Source organism: Rhinatrema bivittatum, chromosome 2 (genome assembly GCF_901001135.1).
Source record: "Rhinatrema bivittatum chromosome 2, aRhiBiv1.1, whole genome shotgun sequence".
Taxonomy (NCBI): domain Eukaryota; kingdom Metazoa; phylum Chordata; class Amphibia; order Gymnophiona; family Rhinatrematidae; genus Rhinatrema; species Rhinatrema bivittatum.
The window spans coordinates 211,563,873-211,586,787 of NC_042616.1; the positions used below are offsets into that span (position 1 = coordinate 211,563,873).

The 22,915-nt window shown below is 42.0% G+C and overlaps 1 protein-coding gene across 8 annotated transcripts in view; it reads left to right on the top strand.

The window, feature by feature from the left end:
- The window catches only part of STK31 (serine/threonine kinase 31), a 482,717-nt gene that overhangs the window by 189,028 nt on the left and 270,774 nt on the right, over window positions 1-22,915 (top strand). For 7 of the 8 annotated variants that reach the window (XM_029589101.1, XM_029589104.1, XM_029589105.1 and 4 more), the window contains one exon: window positions 3,307-3,429. The exons of the other annotated variant lie outside the window; for it this stretch is intronic. In XM_029589101.1, the coding sequence (XP_029444961.1) occupies window positions 3,307-3,429 (123 nt within the window). The remainder of the gene's footprint in view (window positions 1-3,306; window positions 3,430-22,915) is intronic. 8 annotated transcript variants of the gene reach the window in all.

Below are 22,915 nucleotides of genomic sequence, written 5' to 3' on the forward strand. Positions count from 1 at the left end.
TGTTTCCCTGGGACATCTAACTGCAGTCATAGCAGCTGCACAATGCTGGCTTTCGTGTTAGGAGTCACCACTTAGGAAAAGGACCGTGAGTCCTTGTGGACAATACCATGAAATCCTCGTCTCAATGTGTGGTGGCAGTCAATAAGGCTAATAGAATGCTAGGAATTATTTAGGAAAGAATAGAAAGCAAAACTGAGATTATCATCATAGTGGTGTGACTGCACCTTGAGTATTGTGTGCATGTCTGGTTCCCCCAATCCCAAAAAAGACATAGCAGACATAGAAAAGGTGCAGAGAAGGTTGACAAAATTTATAAAAGAGATGGAAGAACTCTAATATTGGATTAAGGCTAAACAGATTAGAGCTCTTAAGCTTGGAAAAGATGAATGAGAGTAGATATGATTGAGATTTAGAAAAGCATGAGTGGGGTAGAATGGGTAAAGAGGGGAACAGTTTCAAATAACAGCATTAGGGACATGCCATGAAACTAGCAACAGGCACATTTAAAATAAATTTTAGGAAGTATATTTTTCACTCCATGCCAAATCAAGCTATGAAATCTCTTGCCAGTGGATATGATCAAGGCAGCTAACATATAGGCCGATACAGTACAGTGCGCGCCGGTGGAGCGCACTGTTAGTCTGCGTTTGGCTGCGCTTTTTCGACGCACTATTTTTTACCCCTTATATAGTAAGGGGTAATAGCGTGTCGAAAACGCGCGGCCAATATCCCCCCCCCCCCCCCCCCCCCCCCCGAAACTAATAGCGCCCGCAACATGCAAATGCATATTGATGGCCCTATTAGTTATTCCCTCGTGATACAGAAAGTAAAATGTGCAGCCAAGTCGCACATTTTACTTGCAGAAATTAACGCCTGCCAAAGGCTGGCGTTAACTTCGCCTGGCAATGGAAAAGTGTACAGAAAAGCAGTAAAAACGGCTTTTCTGTACACCCTCTGACTTAATATCATAGCGATATTAAGTCGGAGGCCCCAAAAGTGAAAAAAACAAAACAGTAAAAATTAAACAAAATATTTAAAATCTGCCCACGGGTCTGAAGAAGACGCTCAATTTTGCCAGCATCCATTTTCCGAATCCGTAGCTGTCAGCGGGTTCAAGAACAGACACCGGTAAAATTGAGCGTCTGCTGTCAAACCCGCTGACAGCTGCAGCTTCTGTCAAAAAGGAGGCGTTAGGGATGCACTAGTGTCCCTAGCGCCTCCTTTTACTGCGGGCTCTCATTTGCATGTTCCCTCCTGAATCGCGCACACAGTAGAGTGACCTATGCTTGCGTCAAGAGAGCGGGTGCAGGGGCGGATTGTGGGAAAATAGTGGCCTGGGGGATTTTTCTCCATACTGGCCCATGGATACCCAATTACATATACAATATAATTTACATATATATGTACACACCCATATATTTCGGCATGGTCCTCCCGTATCAACACAGTACTATTTACCAAGACTCAAAGAATAACAACCCCACCTATGAAAAAGAATACCACAAATATTATACCAGAATCTAAAATAGCAATACACCTCCTATCAGGAAAACAGAACAGGCCAAGCTACTACAGATCCCTAAAGAGAAACCACAGCTAAAAGAATGCGTCATCACAATCTTTGTATGTAGAACACAAACTTTCACCAAATACAGAATAAAGCCACATAACGTATAAATAGAAATGTGCAGACAAAAATTAAACTGTAAAACGTATCACGCCAGACTCTATACGGTGCAACAATGGAAAAACAAGTCACCATTCTTCATGAAACAATCAATAAAATCAAGATATATAAATCATGAATCATAATTATAAAATCATACTAATAAAATAATTTCAAAACAGCTGATGAATAGAATATCCAATAATTAAAGACTCAAGCAAATTTTGAAACCTTTACCAAACACAATAAAATATTTCAAAACAGCAGACACATCACATACTATCCAATAATTAAAATGGTAGTCAATCAAGAAAAATGAACTTAAAAAGCCATCTTTACTTACCCTCTCCAGCAGTTCTTCTACTACTTTCCCTTGTAGGCCGCTACAGTAGCTGCTGAAGCTGTCATCACGGTCCTCTTCCTTAGGGACCACAACCAGTCTCTTCTCTCGCGCTCGCGCTCTCTCCGCCCATCTTCTTTTCTTCAGCCCCTGCCGGCTTGGTCTCCGGCGGGGGTTGGCTGGGAGTCGCTGAGGCTGGGCTGAGGAAGAGCCACGTGGTTGAGACCACGTGACCAGCTACACCGGCCCACCAGGGGAAGCCCAATCCGCCCCTGAGCGGGTGCTCGCCGAATCTCCCGTGACTTTTACTGAATCGGCCTGACAGTAGGGTTCAAAAGAGGGTTGGATTAATTCCTGAAGGAAAAGTCCATAAACAGTTATTAGCCAGGTAGACTTGGCAAAGGCAGCACTTATTCCTGAGTGAGATACAAGAAAAAATTATTTATTTAAAACTTTTATATACTGACGTTCATAGACATATCACATCTGTTTACAGGTCAACTATTGGGCATCTGCTGCATATTTGTGACCTGGACTGGACACTATCAGGATGCAGGGCTCAATGGCCCTTGTTCTGATCTAGCAAGGCACTTCTGCTCTTAATTTTGTCAAGACCAAGGCATCTGAAACAAATATCATGAATGTCAATGACGGATGGTTTGCAACCATGAACAGTCCTTGAGGCTACTGGAAGCGGTTGGGTTTTGCTTTGGTTTTGTTAAATAGTAGCTCTGAAAAGTGCTATTAAGAGGCTGCCAAGGTATTGAAGCAACTGTGACAAGTTAACTGAATTAAGAACTTCAGAAAATTGAAGAGAACAAAAAATGAGAGAAGGGTACACATTCGTGTGAAAGCTCAGATTAAAGGACTAGTAAAAATTCTATTGAGCTAGAGGGATGAATCTGTTCGACACCATTGGATGACAGTGGCTAATTTCAGCCCTGCTTGTTGATGGAGAAATGCTTTTAGTATTGGTTTTATATGTAGCTGTTCTTCCTTTGCAAAGGAATGTGACAAATGACTGTCTTTTTATTGTTTTACTTGCAGCTTTTTAACTATGATGCATGTTTTCTTTCTGATCTAGGACAGTGATAGTTTACTTAACAAATCCACCTGTTCTGATTGGTTTCAACAATTCACCTGTACCTCTAATTTGCTGTCAGGCTCCATCCCTAGGTATAGAGTTTGCATAATGTATAAATTTTCCTTTTCATATACGAAATCTCAAAAGTCCAAATCTGAAACAGTTTAGTTTCTCACATTTAACTTGCTGTGACTGTGCTGATATCTTGTTTTTAAGGGAGAAATTGAAATGTCCATTGTAAAGAGAAATCTGGTACAACAAAATCTTTATTCTGTGGTAGAAGAATTTATTACTGAAGCAGAGAAGTTACCACTTTGCAGTCGTACAGAAAAATTACAGGTTTGTTAAACTTAATGTGGTTTCTGATTTATTAAGTAAAGGAATATGCTTGGATTAAGACACTGAGGGCAATGTTTAACCTGCCTGGGTAGCAAATACCTGGGGACCTGCCATTTAATTTTCAAAGGTAAATTCCCTGGGGCTAGTAAGCATCTCAAGTACTGTGCACTTTGCATCAGTGGAAATGCAAGTGCAAAGTACACACAGATTTCAGAATAAAATTCCCGAGTGCAAACTTTCCCTTTCCCACAGCTTAAAAGTAGATACTGCATGCTTTTAGCTTCTAAGGGGATGACAAGTTTTCAGCCTGGGAAATTTACATGGTTAACTATTTCAGTACTTGGACAAATCTCTTTGAAAAATGCCCTTTTTGTAGACATAAGGTTGTCAAGCTTTTTATAGGACTGGTATGCTTTCTCAGTGAAGTTTCCAGTGTCTTTACTATGTTTTTTTTCTGCACTCTGAATCAAACAGTCCAAGCTTGGTTTCTATGGTTAGAAAATGAAAAAAACCCAAAAACAAACTCTTGGTTCTCCAAGGACAAGCAGGATGGTAGTCCTCACACATGGGTGACAGATGGAGCCCAGCACGGAAAACTTCTGTTAAAGGTTCCAGAACTTTGACTGTACTATGCGTCCACGTGGGGTCCCTCTTCAGTCTTTTTTTTTTTTCTTTTTTGTGGAGCTTTTTTTTAAATTTTTATTTTTATTTGCATATTAAACAATTACAAGAATCTTTCTTGCATTAGGGAACCATGAAGTTTACAGAAATAAGTAATAGCATATGCATAACTTTTATTACAAATCCAAAATTAACCATCCCCCATACTAATAGGCAACATGGGGGAAAGACAATAAGAAAGTGAAGCAGTTATTCCATTAAGAAAAATACAAAGAAAATACTGGACCCACTACTATTATATACCAATTATCAGAGATTTTATGTCGTCATTCCCAAAAGCCCCTTTAGTTGTTCCAGGTCTGAAAACACACATTTTTCATTCATATAATTCACCATACATCTGCATGGGTATTTTAGGATAAAACTACCCCCCTTGATAACAAATCCTGTCTAAAATCTATAAATTTTCTCCTTCACAGTTGCGTGTTTCTTGCAAGGTAAGGATATAACCATACTTTTTGTCCATAAAATGTGGACAGTGTCGATCGGAATTAAAATCTCATTACGGTATCTCTTTCAGAAATGAAAGCAAAAGTTATCAAGTGTCTCTCTTTTTCACTTCTAATTCTGTAGAGCTTTGTAAAATTTCAGAAATATTTAATGATACTTGATCTATGGGATTCTGTTCTTCCAATTTTCTTGCTTTTTCATAAGACTTTTTTGACCAAATATAATACGCCTTAACAACTGGAGAACAAGTTGATGGTATTTTCAGGATATGCGTCATATATTCTATTAAAAAGTTCAACAGGGGAGAATTGATCCAGCACGGGAAAGTTGAGCACTCTTAAATTCAGTGCACGAGCTGTATTCTCTAATCTTTCAATTTTTTTCAACATTTCTCCTTCTGACTGAATTCGATGCTGTTGAATCTTCTCTACTTTGTTCAAACATTCATCCACACTTGAAATTTCTTTCCTATTCTCTCAAATTATCAGTGTTAACTTTTAAAGACTTACCGTATTTTTCGCTCCATAAGTGGGTGGAAAATGTCTGTGCGTCTTATGGCGCGAATACAAAAAAAAACTAACTGCAACCCCCCACTCTCCTGACCCTTCCAAGACCTGCCAAAAGTCCCTGGAGGTCCAGCGGGACCGCCAGGGACTTTTGGCAGATCTTGGGGGGTCAGGAGGGTGGGGGGTTGTAGTTAATTACATTTAAAGGGTTAGGTGGGGGGGGGGGGGGGGGTTCCACAGAATAAGTTTTCTGAACTGGGGAGTGGACCGAAATGGTCCTCCCCAGACACGAGAACGAAATGGGGACAAAAAAATGTTATGCACTCCCCTAATTTGCTCCATAAAGACGCACAGATGCCCGGGAACAGAGCCGGTTTAGCACACCATTTTTTTTTTTTTTTTTTAAATTTCCCCCCTCTGAATCCTAGGTGCATCTTATGGTCAGGTGCGTCTTATGGAGCGAAAAATACGGAATTTCTCAACCACAGCTTCCGTTAAAGATGTTATGGATGCTTCTAATTTCGCAATTACATTCCATATAGTGTCCAGTGTGTAATTAGCACAGGTTTGGTAATTACATTTTTACTGACCTTGGGTTTTGCTTCCTGGTCTTGCTGGATATTCCGGCCCAAGTCCACAGTAGTCTGTGTGCTGGCTTCGAAGGTAACTTTAACAGCATTTCCAGTCAGCCCTTGCCTTTGCGCCGCCGGTTTTCCCTGCTGTTCCACTCCCTTCTCTGTATGGAGCTCCAGCTCCTTCATCACCTTCAACTGAACTTCTGCCTCATTTACAGCTCCCAGGTGTTCCTCCGATACTTCCCCTGGTCTCATCAGACCAATTAGGGACGGCTTTACCGGCGCCCCATGGCTTAAAGATATTTCGTCGACCAAGACAGGAGAGATCTGCTCCAAACCCTACCCGTCAGCTGTCCTCTCTGTGGGTGTAGCAGTGGGTAAGCCGAAACACTAGGTAATACTTCTTTGTGATGCTTCTATTGTTGAGGAAACAGGCAAGCTCTTCAGCTTTGCCTTTCTCTTTGTATCAGGCATTCTCAGTCATCCTAGAAGGAATTTTGTTGCAAAGAAACGTGAAAAAGTTAGGAGCTGAGGGTTTGCAGTGCTCTCAGTATGCGGCCATTTTGTGTCTCCCTTCTGTGGAGTTTTTGCATAGTGGTGTGAGGTGAGCTCGTAATTTTTCCTTTAAAACTGTGGGAAAACTCTCGTTCCCTGTATGTACCTGGATCAGTCCAGACTCCTGGGTTTTGCCCCCCTTCTAGCAGATAGAGATGGAGAAGTTCTAAAAACTTGGACTGTAGGTGGAGCCCTGCTATAATCGTCAGTCAGTATTTCTGTCTCTAGCAGATGGAGCAGGTGCAAAACCTACAGTCTGTGATAGCTTTAAAAAAAAAAAAAGACAATACTAAGAAAATGAGTTAGGTTAATTGCTTAATTTTTCTTACGGAGCACAGAAGTGAGACTGATTTCAGCCTCCCAGGGGTTGTCAGGTTCTGAGGGGACCATCCCCATGGTTTTAGAGGCAGCTGCTGCTGTGGGTCAAGGGCCCTTCATATACAGCCTTAGTGCAGCACTGGGGGTGATACTCCAGTTAGACCAGGACCCGGAGGCTATTGGGCAAGTAATTAAAAAAAAAATAAATAAAATAAAAAAAAATAAAAAATTTTTCCAAAATTTACTTGTAATATTTGGACTCTCCCTTCCCTCGTAGTGGAGTGGGTCCCTTCATTTCTTTCTTGCTATCGTTTTTCGGCTTTTTTTGGCGGTGAAATTTTTCCTTTTTGCTGAGGTAAAAATGCCGCAGAGATTATCTTGCCGGGCTTGTGGAGCGGCGCGCGCGCACTTGTCGATGGACGGCCTCTGTTCAAACTGCGTGTCTGGGGGAGAGGGAGCTTCCACAACTCTTAAGGGGGTTGTTTTACGGGTCCTGTCGGTCTCTGGAGTTTTCAAAACTTGCCCTCTCCTTCTGATAGCTCGTTCCCGCTGAGCGCGGAATCGGGCGCCATTTTGAATTCACTCGAGTCGGTGAACTTGTCGGCCCTGTCAGCGGCCGGAGAGGGCATTCCCCCGCCGTCTTTATCCCCTCAGAGAATAGTCCCTGAGGGGGACAACTCATCAGGTATGGGCACAACAGGCAACACAGATTTCCCTGATGGGGATGCAGATGCTGCTTCCTCTGACTCTTTTTCTTCAGATTTTGTACTTCTCCTCAGGGCTTTTAAGGCATGGAGAGCAGGGAGAGAGAGCACTGGATAAATCTTTGCTATTGGATTCTCCAGCCCTGCCTAAGAAAAGGGCCAAGTCTCGAGTTGGGCTTGAACCCCCTAAATCTAAGCTTCCTTTGAGGTCAGTATCTCCTCTGCCTGATTCTACTACCTCCACCATTTCTGATAGCCTGGATGGCATGGATGAGCCTTTGCAGGCTTCGGGGGCCTGATGGGGATCCAGACAATTTACATGGGGTTTCCTGGGGTTCTCATGTGGTGGAAGGGGATGACCTGAAGGTTGTCTGTCTCTTTAGGAAGGAAGAGTTAGGTCCTCTCATTCACGCTATTTTAGGGGAGTTGGGTATTGAGGCTCCCCATGAAGAATCTCGGCTGGGATCTTCAAGACCCAGTATTGTTTGGTCTCCGTGGACCACCCTCCTCTTTTCCTTTTCATTTTTCAGCCTCTGATTTGATTTTTAGGGAATGGAATACTCCAGACTTGGGTCTGAAAGTTGCAAAGGCTATGGATAAGCTATACCCTTTACCGGAGGAAGCTTTAGAACTGCTTCGTACTCCCAAGGTGGATGCAGCAGTGTCAGCAGTAACAAAAAAGACCACCATTCCTGTTATAGGAGCTACTGCTTTCAAGGATTTGCAAGATAGAAAGCTAGAGCTTCAATTAAAAAAGATTTTTGAAGTCTCTGCACTGGGTGTTAGAGCAGCTATGTGTAGTAATTTTTCTTTGAGAGCGGGTCTTCATTGGCTACAACAACTTCAGGCTAATGATTCGCTCTCTGAGGTGGAAGCCCTCCAAGCGGGGCCGGCTTGAAGCAGTCATTGCTTATAGTGCGGATGCTTTTTATGATTTACTCTGCACATCTGCTAGAACCATGGTTTCGGCTGTTTTCTCTCATCGTCTCTTGTGGCTACGAAGTTGGTTGTTTCTTCCAAATCTCGCCTGGGGTCTCTTCCTTTCAAGGGCAAACTACTGTTTGGTAAGGAGCTAGAGGATTTAATTCAGTTTCTGGGAGAGAATAAAATTCATAGTTTGCCAGAAGATCGGCCGAAACAGTTACTTTTTCCTCAAAATCTGTTTCATGGAGGTCGAAAGTCTAGGGCTCCTCGGATGCCAGCCCCCTCCTTTCGTCAAAATTCCAATAGGCAACCGTCATGGTCTCAGCCTTTTCGTGGACGTTTTAGTAGACCGGGTATCTCCCAGTCAGCACAGGGCGGAAAGCCTTTGCAATGATGTGATGCCGGTCCATTCCTCAGTTCCTGTAGTCTGAGGCAGATTCTCTTTCTTACGAGGAGTGGACCAAAATAACTTTGGACCAGTGGGTTCTCTCTGTGTTAAGACATGGCTACGCTTTAGATTTTGCATGCCATCCCAAGTTCCTGGTTTCCCCGTGCGGGTATGCAACCAAGCGCCAGGCGGTAGAGGAGACGTTACATCGTTTGTTGAACCTCGGCGCTATCATCCCTGTTCCTCCGTCTCAACAACGGAAGGGCCGTTACTCCATTTACTTTGTGGTTCCAAAAAAAAGGGAACTTTCCAGCCCATTCTCGATTTAAAGTGGGTCAACAGGTGTCTTCGGATTCCCTGCTTCCATATGGAGACGTTGAGGTCAGTCATCGCTGCGGTTCATCAGGGAGAGTTTTTGGCCTCTCTGGATCTGACGGAAGCTTATCTACACACTGGTATTCGATCCGATCATCAGAAGTTCCTGCGATTCTCAATCCTGGGATGTCATTACCAGTTTCAAGCCCTGCCATTCGACTTAGCCACAGCACCTAGGACACACTGACATTTACGTTCTCTCTATTTAATCCCCAGCTTCTTTTCTATGCTCTAAGTTGTATCACTCCCTTGTTTTATTGTAACTGCATACCTTAACCTTCTCTTGTTTAATGTTTTTATTATTATTATTACTATGATTACTATTATTATTAAGATAAATGTTTCTTACCTTTTTAGTTACCTATCTACTTGTTAATTGTAAACCGACATGATGCGATATCTATTGCGAATGCCGGTATAGAAAAACTTAAAATAAATAAATAAATTCACCAAAATTATGGTGGTAGTGGCAGCGCAGCTTTGTCGAGAGGGATTGTTGGTTCATCTGTATCTCGACGATTGGCTGATTCGAGCGAAGTCTGAGATTCTTTGCCAGGAAGCGATCCACAGGGTACTTCATTTGTTACAAACCCTTGGCTGGGTTGTCAATCTGTCCAAGAGTAGTTTATTTCCCTCCCAATCTTTAGAGTATCTGGGGGCCCTCTTAGATACGAAACAAGGCAAAGTTTTCCTGACGTCAGAACGCATTCTAAAGTTCGAGGGTTGTTGTCCAAACATCCTCCAACAGTTTGGGATTACTTACAGGTCCTGGGTTCAATGACTTCAACGTTAGATCTAGTTCCCTGGGCTTTCGCTCACATGCGTCCTTTGCAATCGGCGTTACTTTTCCGATGGGACCCGGTGTCAGAACAATTTCACCTTCCTCTTCCATTATCGGAGATGGCTCGATCCAGTTTGGATTGGTGGCTGCATTCAGACAACTTGACTCTGAGTTCTTTGGTAGTTCCGCACTGGATGATAGTGACCACGGATGCCAGCCTTTCCGGTTGGGGGGCAGTGTCTGAGGAAGTCTGTCCAAGGACTATGGTCCCAAGAGGAATCTCAATGGTTCATCAATCGGTTGGAGACAAGTTTCTTCTGCTCCTCGAGGGGAAGTTGGTCCACGTGCTATCCGACAATGTGACCACGGTGGCTTAGATCAATTGCCAAGGAGGAACCAAGAGCCAGTCCGTGACATTGGAAGCTCACCAGTTAATCAGTTGGGTGGAACAGCACTTGGTCAGCATAGCGGTGTTCCACATTGCCGGGGGTCGACAACGTTCATGCGGATTTTCTCAGTCATCGTCTTGATCCGGGGGAGTGGGAACTTGCTGACAAGGCTTTTCAGCTAATTTGCGACCGGTGGGGTACTCCTTGCATGGATCTCATGGCGACATTTAAGAATTCCAAAGCTCCACGATTCTTTGCTCGCTGCAGAGACATGGCAGCAGAAGGAGTAGATGCTCTTGTGCATCCTTGGCCCCTAATTGAAAAAGTGCTCAGACGGCTAGAACTACATCCAGCCGATATCGTTCTAGTGGCTCCCGAGTGGCCGCGTCGTCCACGGTTTGCGGAACTGGTTAATCTGACGGTGGAGGCTCTGCTGAGATTCCCGGACCTTCCGAACCTGCTTCATCAAGGACCTGCTTGTTTCGACCAGGTCGATCGCTTTTGTCTAGCGGCATGGCTTTTGAGAGGCAGCGTTTGAAGGGTAAAGGTTATTCGGATGTTGTAGTGTTTACGCTCTTGAGGTCTCGAAAAGCTTCCACTTCCCTGTCTTATGTGAGTATGGAAGGTTTTTGAGTCTTGGTGTTTGGACCGTGATATTGTTCTTACACAGGCGTCTGTGCCGGATTTTTTGTGTTTCCTTCAAGCTGGTTTAGCTAAGGGCTTATCGTGTAGCTCATTGCGGGTGCAGGTAGCTGCTCTTGGTTGTTTGTGGTACCATTCGGGGCCGAGCATTGTGGCCGCACCCGGATGTCTCGTGTTTCCTTCGGGAAGCAAAACATTTACGCCCTCTATTCAGACAGCCTTGTCCCTCTTGGAATTTAAATTTAGTCCTCACGGCTTTGTGTACTGCACACTTTGACCCTTTGAAACGTGCAACCTTAAAGGATCTTACTTTGAAAGTTGTGTTTCTTGTGGTAATTTCCTCAGCTTGTAGATTATCTGAGCTTCAGGCTTTATCCTGTAGGGAACCCTTCTTGAGGATTTCTGATTCCGGAATATCCTTACGAACGGTTCCTTCCTTCCAAAGGATTTCTTCCTTTCATCTTAATCAATAGAACTTCCGTCCTTTTCTGATTTAAACAGGATGGATCCTTTTGCTAAGGACCTAAAGAAGTTGGATGTTTGCAGGGTCTTGATGCATTATTTGGAGGTCAATAATAGTTTTTGTGTCTCAGATCATCTCTTTGTTCTTTGGAGTGGTCCCAAAAGGAATAATATGGCGTCTAAGACAATGATCGCCCGATGGTTGAAAGAGGCTATAAATTCTGCATATTTGTTGTGTGGCAAGCCTTTACCAATGGGTCTTAGGGCACATTCAACACTTTCTCAGGCAACGTCCTGGGCTGAATGTCAGCAAATTTTGCTGCAGGAGATTTGCAGAGCGGCCACATGGAAATCTTTACATATTTTTTACTAGACCAATGGCACCGATAGTCCCTGTGACATAGAGAAGGCAAAGGGCTGTTGGTGCCATTTTTATTACTGGCAGCAGACAGCCCTTGCCCTTACTATGTCACAGGGACCAACCAATGGCACCGGTAGGTCTTGGTGGCGCGGGGGGGGGAGTTGCAGTTAAAAACTAACTTATTTTTTTATATTCGCTCCATAAGACGCACAGACATTTCCCCCCCACTTTTGGGGGGAAAAAGTGCATCTTATGTAACAAAATATGGTAAGTAATGAAAGTGTCTGTGTGTTTCCATTAGAATTTTGGTAGTAATTTGATTTGTATGTATACTCTTTTCAAGATTAGGAGTTGCAAGAACAATTGGATGTAACATCGCCGTTTATGGAGTGGGGTAACTGAAGCTCCAATCATTTATTTATTTATTTAACTTTTTTTTATATACCGGCATTAATGAACAAGTCACATCATGCCGGTTTACATAGAACAAGGGGTGCAATGAACAGTAGAACTAAACTTGTGCAAGGGGGGAGCAGTTACAAAAAACAGGGGTAGAGTAACTTGGAAGAGCGGAAAGGGGGAGAGTGGGGAGAGATAGGAACTATAAGGCAAAATATAAATAAGTTAATAATTAGTTACAGTACTATAAAGAGACATTGTAGTATGATCTGGAGGTGGTTAAGAACTGTCCGGGAAGGCTTGTTTAAAAAGCCAGGTCTTTAGTCTCTTGCGAAAAGTTGGAAGGCAAGGTTCTAGGCGGAGATTTGAGGGGATTGAGTTCCAAAGTGCAGGTCCAGCTGTCTAGAATGCCCGGTCTCTTGCTGTAGTGTGACGGGTTGATTTTGTGTTCGGAACCTGGAGGGATCCTCGATGGACTTCTCTGATTGGTCTTTGAGAAGTGTGAAGGCTTAGCGGGTATTGAAGATCCAGGGATGTGAGATGATGGATTGATTTGTATATGATTGTAATAGATTTGTAGAGGATTCTGGCCTGGATGGGGAGCCAATGAAGATTTTTTAATATGGGTGAGATGTGGTCTCTTCTTTTGGAATTTGTGAGGATTCTAGCCGCTGTGTTCTGTACCATCTGTAGCGGTTTCGTGTATGAAGATGGAAGGCCCAGAAGTATGGCGTTGCAATAATCTAATTTGGCAAAGATTATTGCTTGAAGTATGGTTCTAAAATCTTGGAAGTGGAAGAGAGGTTTAATTCTTTTTAATACTTGTATTTTGTAAAAGCAGTCTTTAGTGGTGCGGTTTATATAAGCTTTTAGGTTCAAATTGTTGTCAATAATGGCTCCTAGGTTCCTGACTTGAGAAGATAAGGGGATGTTTGGTATGAAGGTATGTTGATTGTTGTTTTCAGGAATAATGAGAATAAGTTCTGTTTTGGAGGTGTTTAGTATGAGGTTCAAGCTAGAGAGAAGGTCATTGATTTTTGATTGGCATGAATTCCAGTATTCAAGTGTTTTGACTAATGATTCTTTAATGGGAATTACTATCTGCACATCATCTGCGTACATAAAGTGTTTGAGATTTAGATCCGTTAGAAGTAGGCACAATGGGCGTAAGTAAATATTGAATAAGGTAGGTGATAATGAGGATCCCTGTGGTACTCCTATGTGGGCATGAAAACAGGAGGATTCCTTATTGTGTATTTTCACTTTGTAACCTCTGTTATCATGAATGAAGAGCAATATTGAATCAACATAAGTAGTAGTAATCGTGGTGGAACTTGATCAGGTGTTTTTCTGGAAGATGTGTGTTATTTTAAAAAAATTTTGGATGTAGAAGTTCATTGGATATTACCCCTAACACCATGAATTCAAAAGGCTAGTGATATTGTGATGAACATGAGTATGTATTGAACAGTGAATTAGAACATTGGTCTTAAACATAACTTTTGCAAGTCCCCTAAAGAAGCCTAACCTAGGTGAAACAGAGGATCCTACTTTGTAGGGGGTCCTATAAATTTGTTCTTAAAAATAGTTAATACTTTTTGATTAAATTATTGTATGAGTGGAATGTGTGAGAAATAGGGTTAGAATGTACTGAATAAGATGGATGAGAACCAATGCTCCCCGCATCGTCAGGGGAAGCAGCTGTGCCCTGCCAGTGAGGGGGAAAAAAGACAATTTTCAACTTAATTTTTTGAATTGTATGAGTTTTCAAAGATTTTATTTTATACATTTTAAACTGTAAACTATATGCACAGTTCTACTCCTTTTAGCTCTAACTTGCATTTTTTTGTAGGGTTATGCTGAAATTCTTGCTTTTTGCCAGAATTCCTGAAATATGTATTTGGGCTGTTTGAGCTTGGAGCTTTTGGGCAATGGCAGCAGGAAATGGAGGTGATGCATGGAAGAGTGTTCTTGGTAGGGCTGGAGAAAGGGGGGACTGAAGAGATGTTAGACTTGTGAGGGGAAGTATCAGGCTTTTCAGATGCTGTGGGAGGGATTATGTGCACACCCAGCCCAAAAGGTTTCAGTGGCCATTTTGCAATAAATTTGACATTCTGTGTTAGCATGTGATGGAATTTAAACAGCAAAGACTTTGATGATCCTTTTTAGATGATTCCTTAGTTGATATGCTAGAAACTGACAGGAGGAACTTTGAGTAATTATTTGTGCTTGTTGATAGTTTAAATCAAACTACACTTAATATCATTAATTACATTCAACATGATTCTTAACTAGCTTGAAATGCTATTAATTTTGACATTTTTACAAAATGGAGACTCCTTGAAAAAATTGTAGCAATCATTTAGGTATTTTTTTTAACTGGAGGTATTTTGGCATTATTCAGCAAGAAAGTAGAGTTCAGATATGGAGTATCCTCCTATAGTACTTGCTGTTCACATTAAGTATAAAGTCAGGCTTCTTGGAAAATGCATATATGGTAATATAATTACAGATTTTCTCTATGGACAAGCCATACCATACCAAATTCAGCCACATAAATGACATAGATTGTCATTTGACAGTATTGAAATGGAGAAAACTTTCAGAGCTGTTTTTTTTTTTTTCTTTTTTTTTTTCTTTGAGCATGGGCAGAGATCACCTCATGCAGCTGCTGATGGTGAGTTTCCTGTCTTTTTTTTGTGCTAGCTCAAAAGATGTTCTGGTTCTTTTGAAGCTGTCATAAGTTTTTCTTTTAGTCAGTTTTTCCTTTTTCTTTTTGAGATTCTCCAGGAGTGGAGAAAGTAGGTAAATTATTTTCTTTCAAAGCAGAGTTCAGTTTAGCTTCTCGTCTCTTCATGTTGTAGACAGCAAACTGGTCTTTAGAAGATTTACCCCCATTCCACTCACAAAATGTCAGATCACAACAGGTATTTTCTGTCTTGGTCCATCTCATGATGTACCAAATTGCACAGCCAGTGCTTTAATGTCTGAGGACTGGAAGATTGAGAAGCTTCACTTTGAGACTCTTTCTGGAGTCTTTTTAAGTCTCTACATTGGCAGTCACCTAAGACAAAGGTGCAGTTCTTGCTGATCGGCACCATGACTCTAAAATGTCTCTGCTTCAACATTTCCCCTCCAAGAAAGAGGGTGGTAAGTCCTGCTCCTCAGTGCTGAATTACGTGAGTGCCACGCTGGTAGTTGACAGAATGGTGCGAAGACTGTCACCTTTAGTGCAATTGCTTCTTGGCATGGACAAGTTATCTGTACTTTTGACTATTACAGATGTTGAACCATTCTCAGCACAAAGATGCAGTTTTCAGTACTGAGATGCTAAAAATGCAAACTAGAATTTTGCTATGAAGCTAAAGCCTCCAACACTGATGTTGATTATAGTATCTTGAGTCGGCTCCATCTGACAAATGCCATCCCTCTGTAAAGAAGATTGGTTACAGTAGACTTATTTTACTGATATTCCACACTCTCTTCCTCTGTCACTGGAGCATGTCTTTCATTTTAGAATCTTTGGCACAAAAGATAGAAAGTGTAAATGTTTTGGCTTCTCTTCTTCAAGGGACAGGATTCACCTATAATTGTATCTGACTCACAGGAGACATCTGACTCCTCTGTCTTTCTCCATCATTCCATTCTGATGGAGAGTCCACTGGTCTCCCTTTGGATCCACCTCCTCATCCTCTTAGAAGTATGTCTGCTCCGTAGGATACAATTTCCTTTTATGGCAGGAACTAGGGCCTAGAGAGGATTTATTTGGTCTCTTGAAATTTATTGAACCTCCAAAGCATATTAGTGATCACAGTCCATAGACTGTAGGACCTCAAACAAGAATGTGACAGACATTCTTGTCATCACTGCCATCATCAAGAAAACTGAACATCAAATAGTTTAGTCTTATCCTGGCCATCAAAATGTACAGCTTTCTCACTAATCAGTGGTGGTAGAATTAGCGTTAGTGTTTAAAAGCACATTCAGACACCCTGCCTAACAAAGATGACAAATTGGATAATATAGGAAAGGTTTTCCAATCATCCATTTTGTTCTAGAATAGCTGCACATCTAAATATGATACAGCATATATATTCGTTTACAAAAGTTGCAAAATGTTGCAGAAGGTCTTTCATTGGATTTCAAGAAATATGCCCCAATTCTCCAATAAGCTTAAGAATGTGGTAAGCATCTCATTAAGTCAATTTAAAAGGCTTGTTGAGATTTCATCCAGAACATGTTCAGTAGCTACTGCAGCCAGAAGATTGGCCTGACTTTGAGCTTCAGGACCCTGGTAGAATGTGCATGAGAAGTTAGCTGATTTCTAATGCACAAGTGACAATCTCTAGAGAGCAGGTGGAAAGACAGTGGATATTATCAAAGATAATTGTGCCACACTCCTTACTTTCAGCAGCAACATCCAAGCAACAGTCTTTGTCCAGAAAGCCTGAACCTCAGTAATGCAGAAGACAGCATTTTTACTCAAGAAGATACCAACCTTATGCTTGACACTGTACTCCAACAGTAGTATCAGCCTGCAAAGCCATATAACAGAGAAAAAGAACAGTTTTTCAGCAAATCCAGGCTAAATTAATCTCACATTTTTTTTCAGTTCAGTGTTTATTGGTTATTGTACAGAAAATACTAGGCAAATACAGAAATTCACCAAAGGTAGAGAAACACAAAAAAAAGGGGGAGAAGTAGAGGATTATCAATACAAATCAAGGGAGAGATCAACAAAGACTCAACAATGTAAAGAATAATATCAGTTGTCGCTAGTGAAGAGTAAAGAAGACAACTCAAAATCATCTAAAGATTCCCACATCACTTTTCAAGATACCAAATGGTGGAATTTAATGGCTACAGCCTTCTTATATTTACAATGCATGCATATTGTATTCCACCATTAATGTTCATTAAGTAGATTACTATTTTTTCCAAAATGATAGTATTAGTTTAAAGGTGACCACTGAAAGAAAACCTAATAGTTTCTTATGTGGAATGGAGATGACACATAAATGTTGCCGCAAAAAGTGTAACAATGCGGCATGTGAATGGGCAATGGAAATGTAAAATCTGAGAGATGCCAAATGTTTTGCCAAAAATCATGTATTATAGGGCAGAAGAATAACTTGACAGAGTAGCATTAGGAGAGGCTCAGGGTCAACAGTGAGTACTAACTAAGCCTGCTCTATAAAATTTTCAGGGAGTCCACACTGCTGTGTATAAATAAAAATAAATTGCACTAAACTGGAAGATAGTGAAATACGCAACAAAGTTCCAAAGGTAGGTCCAGTCAACATTATCAGAACAATCAGATTCAGTGATCCATAAGTTTTGTTTGCTCGTCATAATAGGGTACCTTGTTAGAATCCATCAAGCTAGGGCGAGAGAATATAGTAGAAATGTCATCCTTGTGAGACTTTCCTCATTCCAAATAGCGTAAAATCTTCACAGAGGTGTACTGTGATGTTCATATGTCTCACTCTGCATGTAAAACTGGCTCCTAAACCACCACCAACACCACATCTCGAGCTATTAGTTGGCCCTCCTATAGAGATATAAATACTTGATTACTATGAGGGCCTTATAGTTAGTCTCTCTCTCTCCCTCCCCCTCCCCCCACCCTGCGAGATGCGAAATAGGAATTATCGAAGGGTGTGAAAAGTTTGCCGCACTGTGATACTACAGATGCAAAGCGCTATGTTACTGAGTGGTGTGTTCATAAACACGCCCCTTTTTCTTAGCACGAGCATTATAGCATTTTGACTCTAGGTGTAAAGATGGCCACATTTTGTTATTTTCGGAGTAATATCAAGCCTTCTGGATAAATGACGTTCCAGCTTGCATACTCAATTTGTTGTACTTATACCTAGCCTTTTGAAGAGAAAGCAAAGTATGAGTGGGGTGGGATATGTGATCTTTTTCCAGTTGTTCAACCAAGACCTGTAGACTGGAAAGCTTATTTAAATCTTAATTATTTTTTGTTTCAATCTTTTATTTTAATTTGTGAATGTTTTATTGTAATCCACTCTGAACAAATTTTTTTCAGAAGTGGCAGAATATAAGCAATCTTAAATAAAATACATTTTCTTACATTTTGCAATAGTTTAACTCAATGGTTCTCAACCTTTTTTCATCTGGGACACACCTGACAGATGGTTCTCACATGTGTGACTCTGAACATGTGACAGTCATGGGGCTAAATATAAACATACACTCGGTGTCCACAGGAATCCCCTCAACCCCCAACAATGAGTGCAGAGCAGAACTAAGGCATTACCCATACAACTCACCATACAAAAAAGATATTCAGGTTCTGATGTCATCTCAGTAAAAGCAAAACAAACTCCCTTTAATACTAGGCACAGTAGCCCTCCTTATGAAAAGACAGTAAGTTACCACTAATGCATGTCCTATTGAGAAAACACAACAAAAGATTTGATACAAATGCCTACACGCTAGTAAAATACCTCACCTGGGTCATACACACAACTGACCTTCACCAAGTACAGAAAGACCACAAATTATAAATAAGGAGACATAAACTGGAATAGAAACCCAAAAAAGCCACTCGGCATGCAGTGTGAACCTGGAGAAATATATAACCTTAACATAGACCCAGGATCTGCAATAATGCAAACAGTTACATCTGTATTATGGAGCACATTCAAACAGTAATAACCCTATCTATGAAAAGGCAACTCTACAAATATTAAACCAGGCCCTAAACACTAATATACCTCCTATTAGGAAAACAGAATAAGCCAAGCTGCTATAGATCTCCACACAGAAATAATTTTAAAGCTATACTAATAAATGTTACAAAACAGCTGATGAACAGAATAGCAACCAACAATTAAAAACTCATAAATAATACAAAAGGCCAAATATCAAAATATTTCAAAACAAGTATCACATAATACCCAATAACTAAAATGGCAGTCAATCAAGAAAAATAAAATTAGTCACCTTTACTTACCCTCTCCAGCAGCTCTCCTACTCCTTTCCCTTGCAGGCCAAAAGCATGCAGCAATGGCTGCTGAAGCTCTGTCCTCACGGGCCTCTTTCATAGGGCCCACAACCAGTCTGACTCTCACACACACCAGTCACTTCTCTGACCAGTCTGTCTTACACACACGCTCTTACATATGAGCTCTCAATCACTCACAAATGCTTTTGCTTCCATTCTACCACACATACAAGCTCTCTCATGCATCAAGGCTCCCATTCTACTGCATGCGCTCACTCACACACCCAGGCTCTTCTTTCTTCGCCGCAGGGATGGTCTCCAGTTGCACCGCAGCGTTACTCTGGCAGGCCTTCCTCTTCACTGATATGGGGATGAGCTCCTGTGGCAGCCTTGCTTCGTGGAGTCGGGCTTCTTCGCTATAGAATGCACCTTCTACTCCCACTGGCAGGAAGAAGGGAGGAGGCTTCCCATTGAGCGGGGGAGGGCAAGAAAAAGGGAGGAGGCTTCCCATTGGCCTGCGGGGGCAGGAAAAAGGGAGGAGGCTTCCCATTGGTCCGTGGGGGGGGGGGCAAGAAAAAGGGAGGAGGCTTCCCATTGGTCCGTGGGGGGGGGGGGGGCAAGAAAAAGGGAGGAGGCTTCCCATTGGCCCGCGGGGGCAGGAAAAAGGGAGGAGGCTTCCCATTGGTCCGTGGGGGGGGGGGGCAAGAAAAAGGGAGGAGGCTTCCCATTGGCCCGCGGGGGCAGGAAAAAGGGAGGAGGCTTCCCATTGGTCCGTGGGGGGGGGGCAAGAAAAAGGGAGGAGGCTTCCCATTGGTCCGTGGGGGGGGGGCAAGAAAAAGGGAGGAGGCTTCCCATTGGCCCGCGGGGGCAGGAAAAAGGGAGGAGGCTTCCTATTGGTCCGTGGGGGGGCAAGGAAAAGGGAGGAGGCTTCCCATTGGCCTGCGGGGGCAGGAAAAAGGGAAACACAGTTGGGGCAGTGGGACACCTGGAGCCGTGACACACCTGGTGTTTGGCAACATGCCAGTGTGTCACGACATACCGGTTGAGACAACTGGCATAACTAATTTCCCTCCCTGCCCCCGAATAGTGTCCTTTAAACACCAGCCAAACCATGGGAAAGGAAACAGGCATAGGTATAGTTATGTAGAAAAAGCTCCTCTTATCACAGAGGATAGTAGTAAAATCAGGATCTTCCAAAAGGCTTGAGTTAAACTGCCAAAGATGATCCACAGTTGCTGAAGAGGAAATTGTGATATGCAGGGTGATTGCAGCATGATCTGAAAATAAGATGGGGTGAAGTAGAGCAGCATCAACATCAGGAATCAAATTCCCAGAAATCAGAAAGTAGTAAATCCTAGAGTAAGAAGAATGAAGAACAGAGAAAATGCAATCTTTGTCAGTGGGATGCAGTAGCCACCAAGGGCATCCATGATGCCTGTAAGAACCAGATGTGATTTACAAAAGTAAGTTTTAGCTTCCGATGATCTAAAATGTGATTAAGAAAGGAAAGCCTTTCCCCTCCAATTACAATTGATGCTGCTACCTGTCTCCCGTCAACATCAGTAGTATGCTTCAAAACCTGAGCCCCAAACGCTTATGGATTAAGAGGGCAACACACTGCTTCTTTTTAACTGCTGGGCTAAAAAGGACTTCACCATCTAGTCTAGTTTCAACTTAAGCGATTCTGCAGAGGAAACATCTTTCCTGTAACATCTGCCTTCAAGGATTTCAAATACGTCAGTATTTTTGTGTGCTTAATGGGGTGGGGATATGAGACCATTAACATTCAGCGAAATAACATAAATATCAGAAAATAGGTCATGTTGAAAGACACAGAATACTGCATGTGTGCCACCTGTTAGCAACAATCGACCATGAAAAACAAAGGGATCCCAAAAATACAAGACAGAATTAACTCTCATAGGTAAAAAAAATACAAAAAACAAAGAACATTCCTTACAGAGAAAGAAACATTGAACAGAATCCACAACCATGGAACCAAGGTAGTGCTTGGAGAATATGGTCCTCTTGGCAGGAAGCATGGTTGCCCAAGATTCATCTCCAGTTGTTACTTATAAAAGTACTCTTGCCAAATAAAAACAAAAAAAAAATCCCTTGAACAATTAATAGTATACCACTTTGCAAAAAAACATTTTTTTAGCTTGGTATATAATCTTATGTTAAGCAGGAAGTCAAAGACCATCAAAGGGTCCGTGGTTGAAATCAGAGAGGAAACTGGTTGGATTCAGAGTAAGTGCACAAAGAAAAATCAGGTAACAATCTCTTGTTTGTGTATACCATCGCTCTATATAAAATACAATCATGGCTGTTCACAGAAAATAAAAATGTTCATAAATAAACACACCCATAATACTACAAAATATAAAAGAAACAATGTTTTAGCAAAACAATTTCTATTTGATATTTCTGCATTCTCTTTCCATAAAGACAGTCAAATTAATCTTTCTGAAAGACAATTCTGAACAGCAATGTTTTTAATTCTTTTTTGAAGGCTTTAAGATCTTTTTGCAGCCTTAGATCTTGTGTTGATTCCAAGGAAGAAAGAAAGCAGTTCAGCTCCATCAGGCAAGTCAAAAGAATGAGTTTTATTGTGGCAGGTGACCTGTATCTGCACCAGATATAGTAAGCCATAATGGGCTCCCATTGTGCACTGTAAGTGCAGTCTATAGGATAAAAAAGCATTCCATTCTGGAACAAAAAGCAAGGAATGCCCTTTGTAAGTGATAGCTTTGGAGCGTGCCGTGTTGAGAATCTCAAACTTGCAGGTAACAGGGCAATTTAAAGATAATGGGCCTGGGATAGCGAGAATTTGAAGCCTGGAAGGGATCCAATATGCCCTCTTGATTTCAAGAGGTAAAGCAAATTAAATGTGTAGGCATTCTGGGATCAAGGAAGTAAAAAATCCAATCATGTCAGAACCCTCTGTCCCTTCTGGAATGTCCAATATACGCATGTTACTCTGCCAGTTCTGATTCACTAGGTCTTTCATGTACCGCTGTAGTTGTTCAGTCTTGTGCACAGTTTGTGGAAGAGATTCCGTAGCCATTACTAGTGACGCAGTCTTACTTTCAACTTCCTCCAGTCATGTCTGGAAAGATGATAGTCGCAGGGCCATTGAGGAGACCTTAGTTCTGATAGCTGTGGTATTATCAAGGCTGGTGCATCCCATTAGGCGAACTAGGCGGTCGCCTAGGGCGCCAACTATTATGAGGTGGCGAAGAGCAGCCATGTGGGGCAGTGAGCAGAGCGTTTCCTGCTCACGGCTGAGAGGAGTAGAGATTCTGTAGGCTGCGAGTGGCGCCCATCCTGCTCACGGCCCAGAGAAGCAGACACTTGGTGGGCCATGAGCAGCATCTCAGGGAATGAGGTCTGGACCAGGAGGGAGGAGGAAGGGAGGGGTGTGGGTGCAAGGCAGAAGATTTGCCTTGCGTGCCTAATACCCTTGCACAGGCCCTGGGTGTTATCCATATTCGTTTAGAGCATTTCTTTTGTTTGAGTTCCTCCAAAACCAGGTCCGCAGATGCCTTGCTTTTAGATAGGGCAGTTTTTTCCTGGGTCAGGGGATCCTCTTTAGACTGCTTAATACCGGCAATGACTGCAAACGCAGCCTCAGTCATCCCAGTTATGGGACCAGGTGTCTCAAAAAACATAAAGTTCTGCAAAATGATGGGAGAATTGGTGAGAAAAAGGGGCAATGTTGCTTGATTCTTCAAAACATCTCTGAGAGCTAAAGAATCAGACAGCCATCTTGTTGCTGCTCAAGAGCACTCACCAACAGTCTCAAATTGACTTTCCTATTAAAAAAAAAAAAAAAGCTGCTTCATCTAAATTTCTGAGCGGCTCACAGTAAGACATACATAATGATCACAACTTACAATAGGTATAGTTGCCACAACAAACTGTCATATATAGTAAAACTAATAAAATAATCAAAGGCAAACATAAAATAACACACACAAATAAACTTAATAAAACTTCTGCT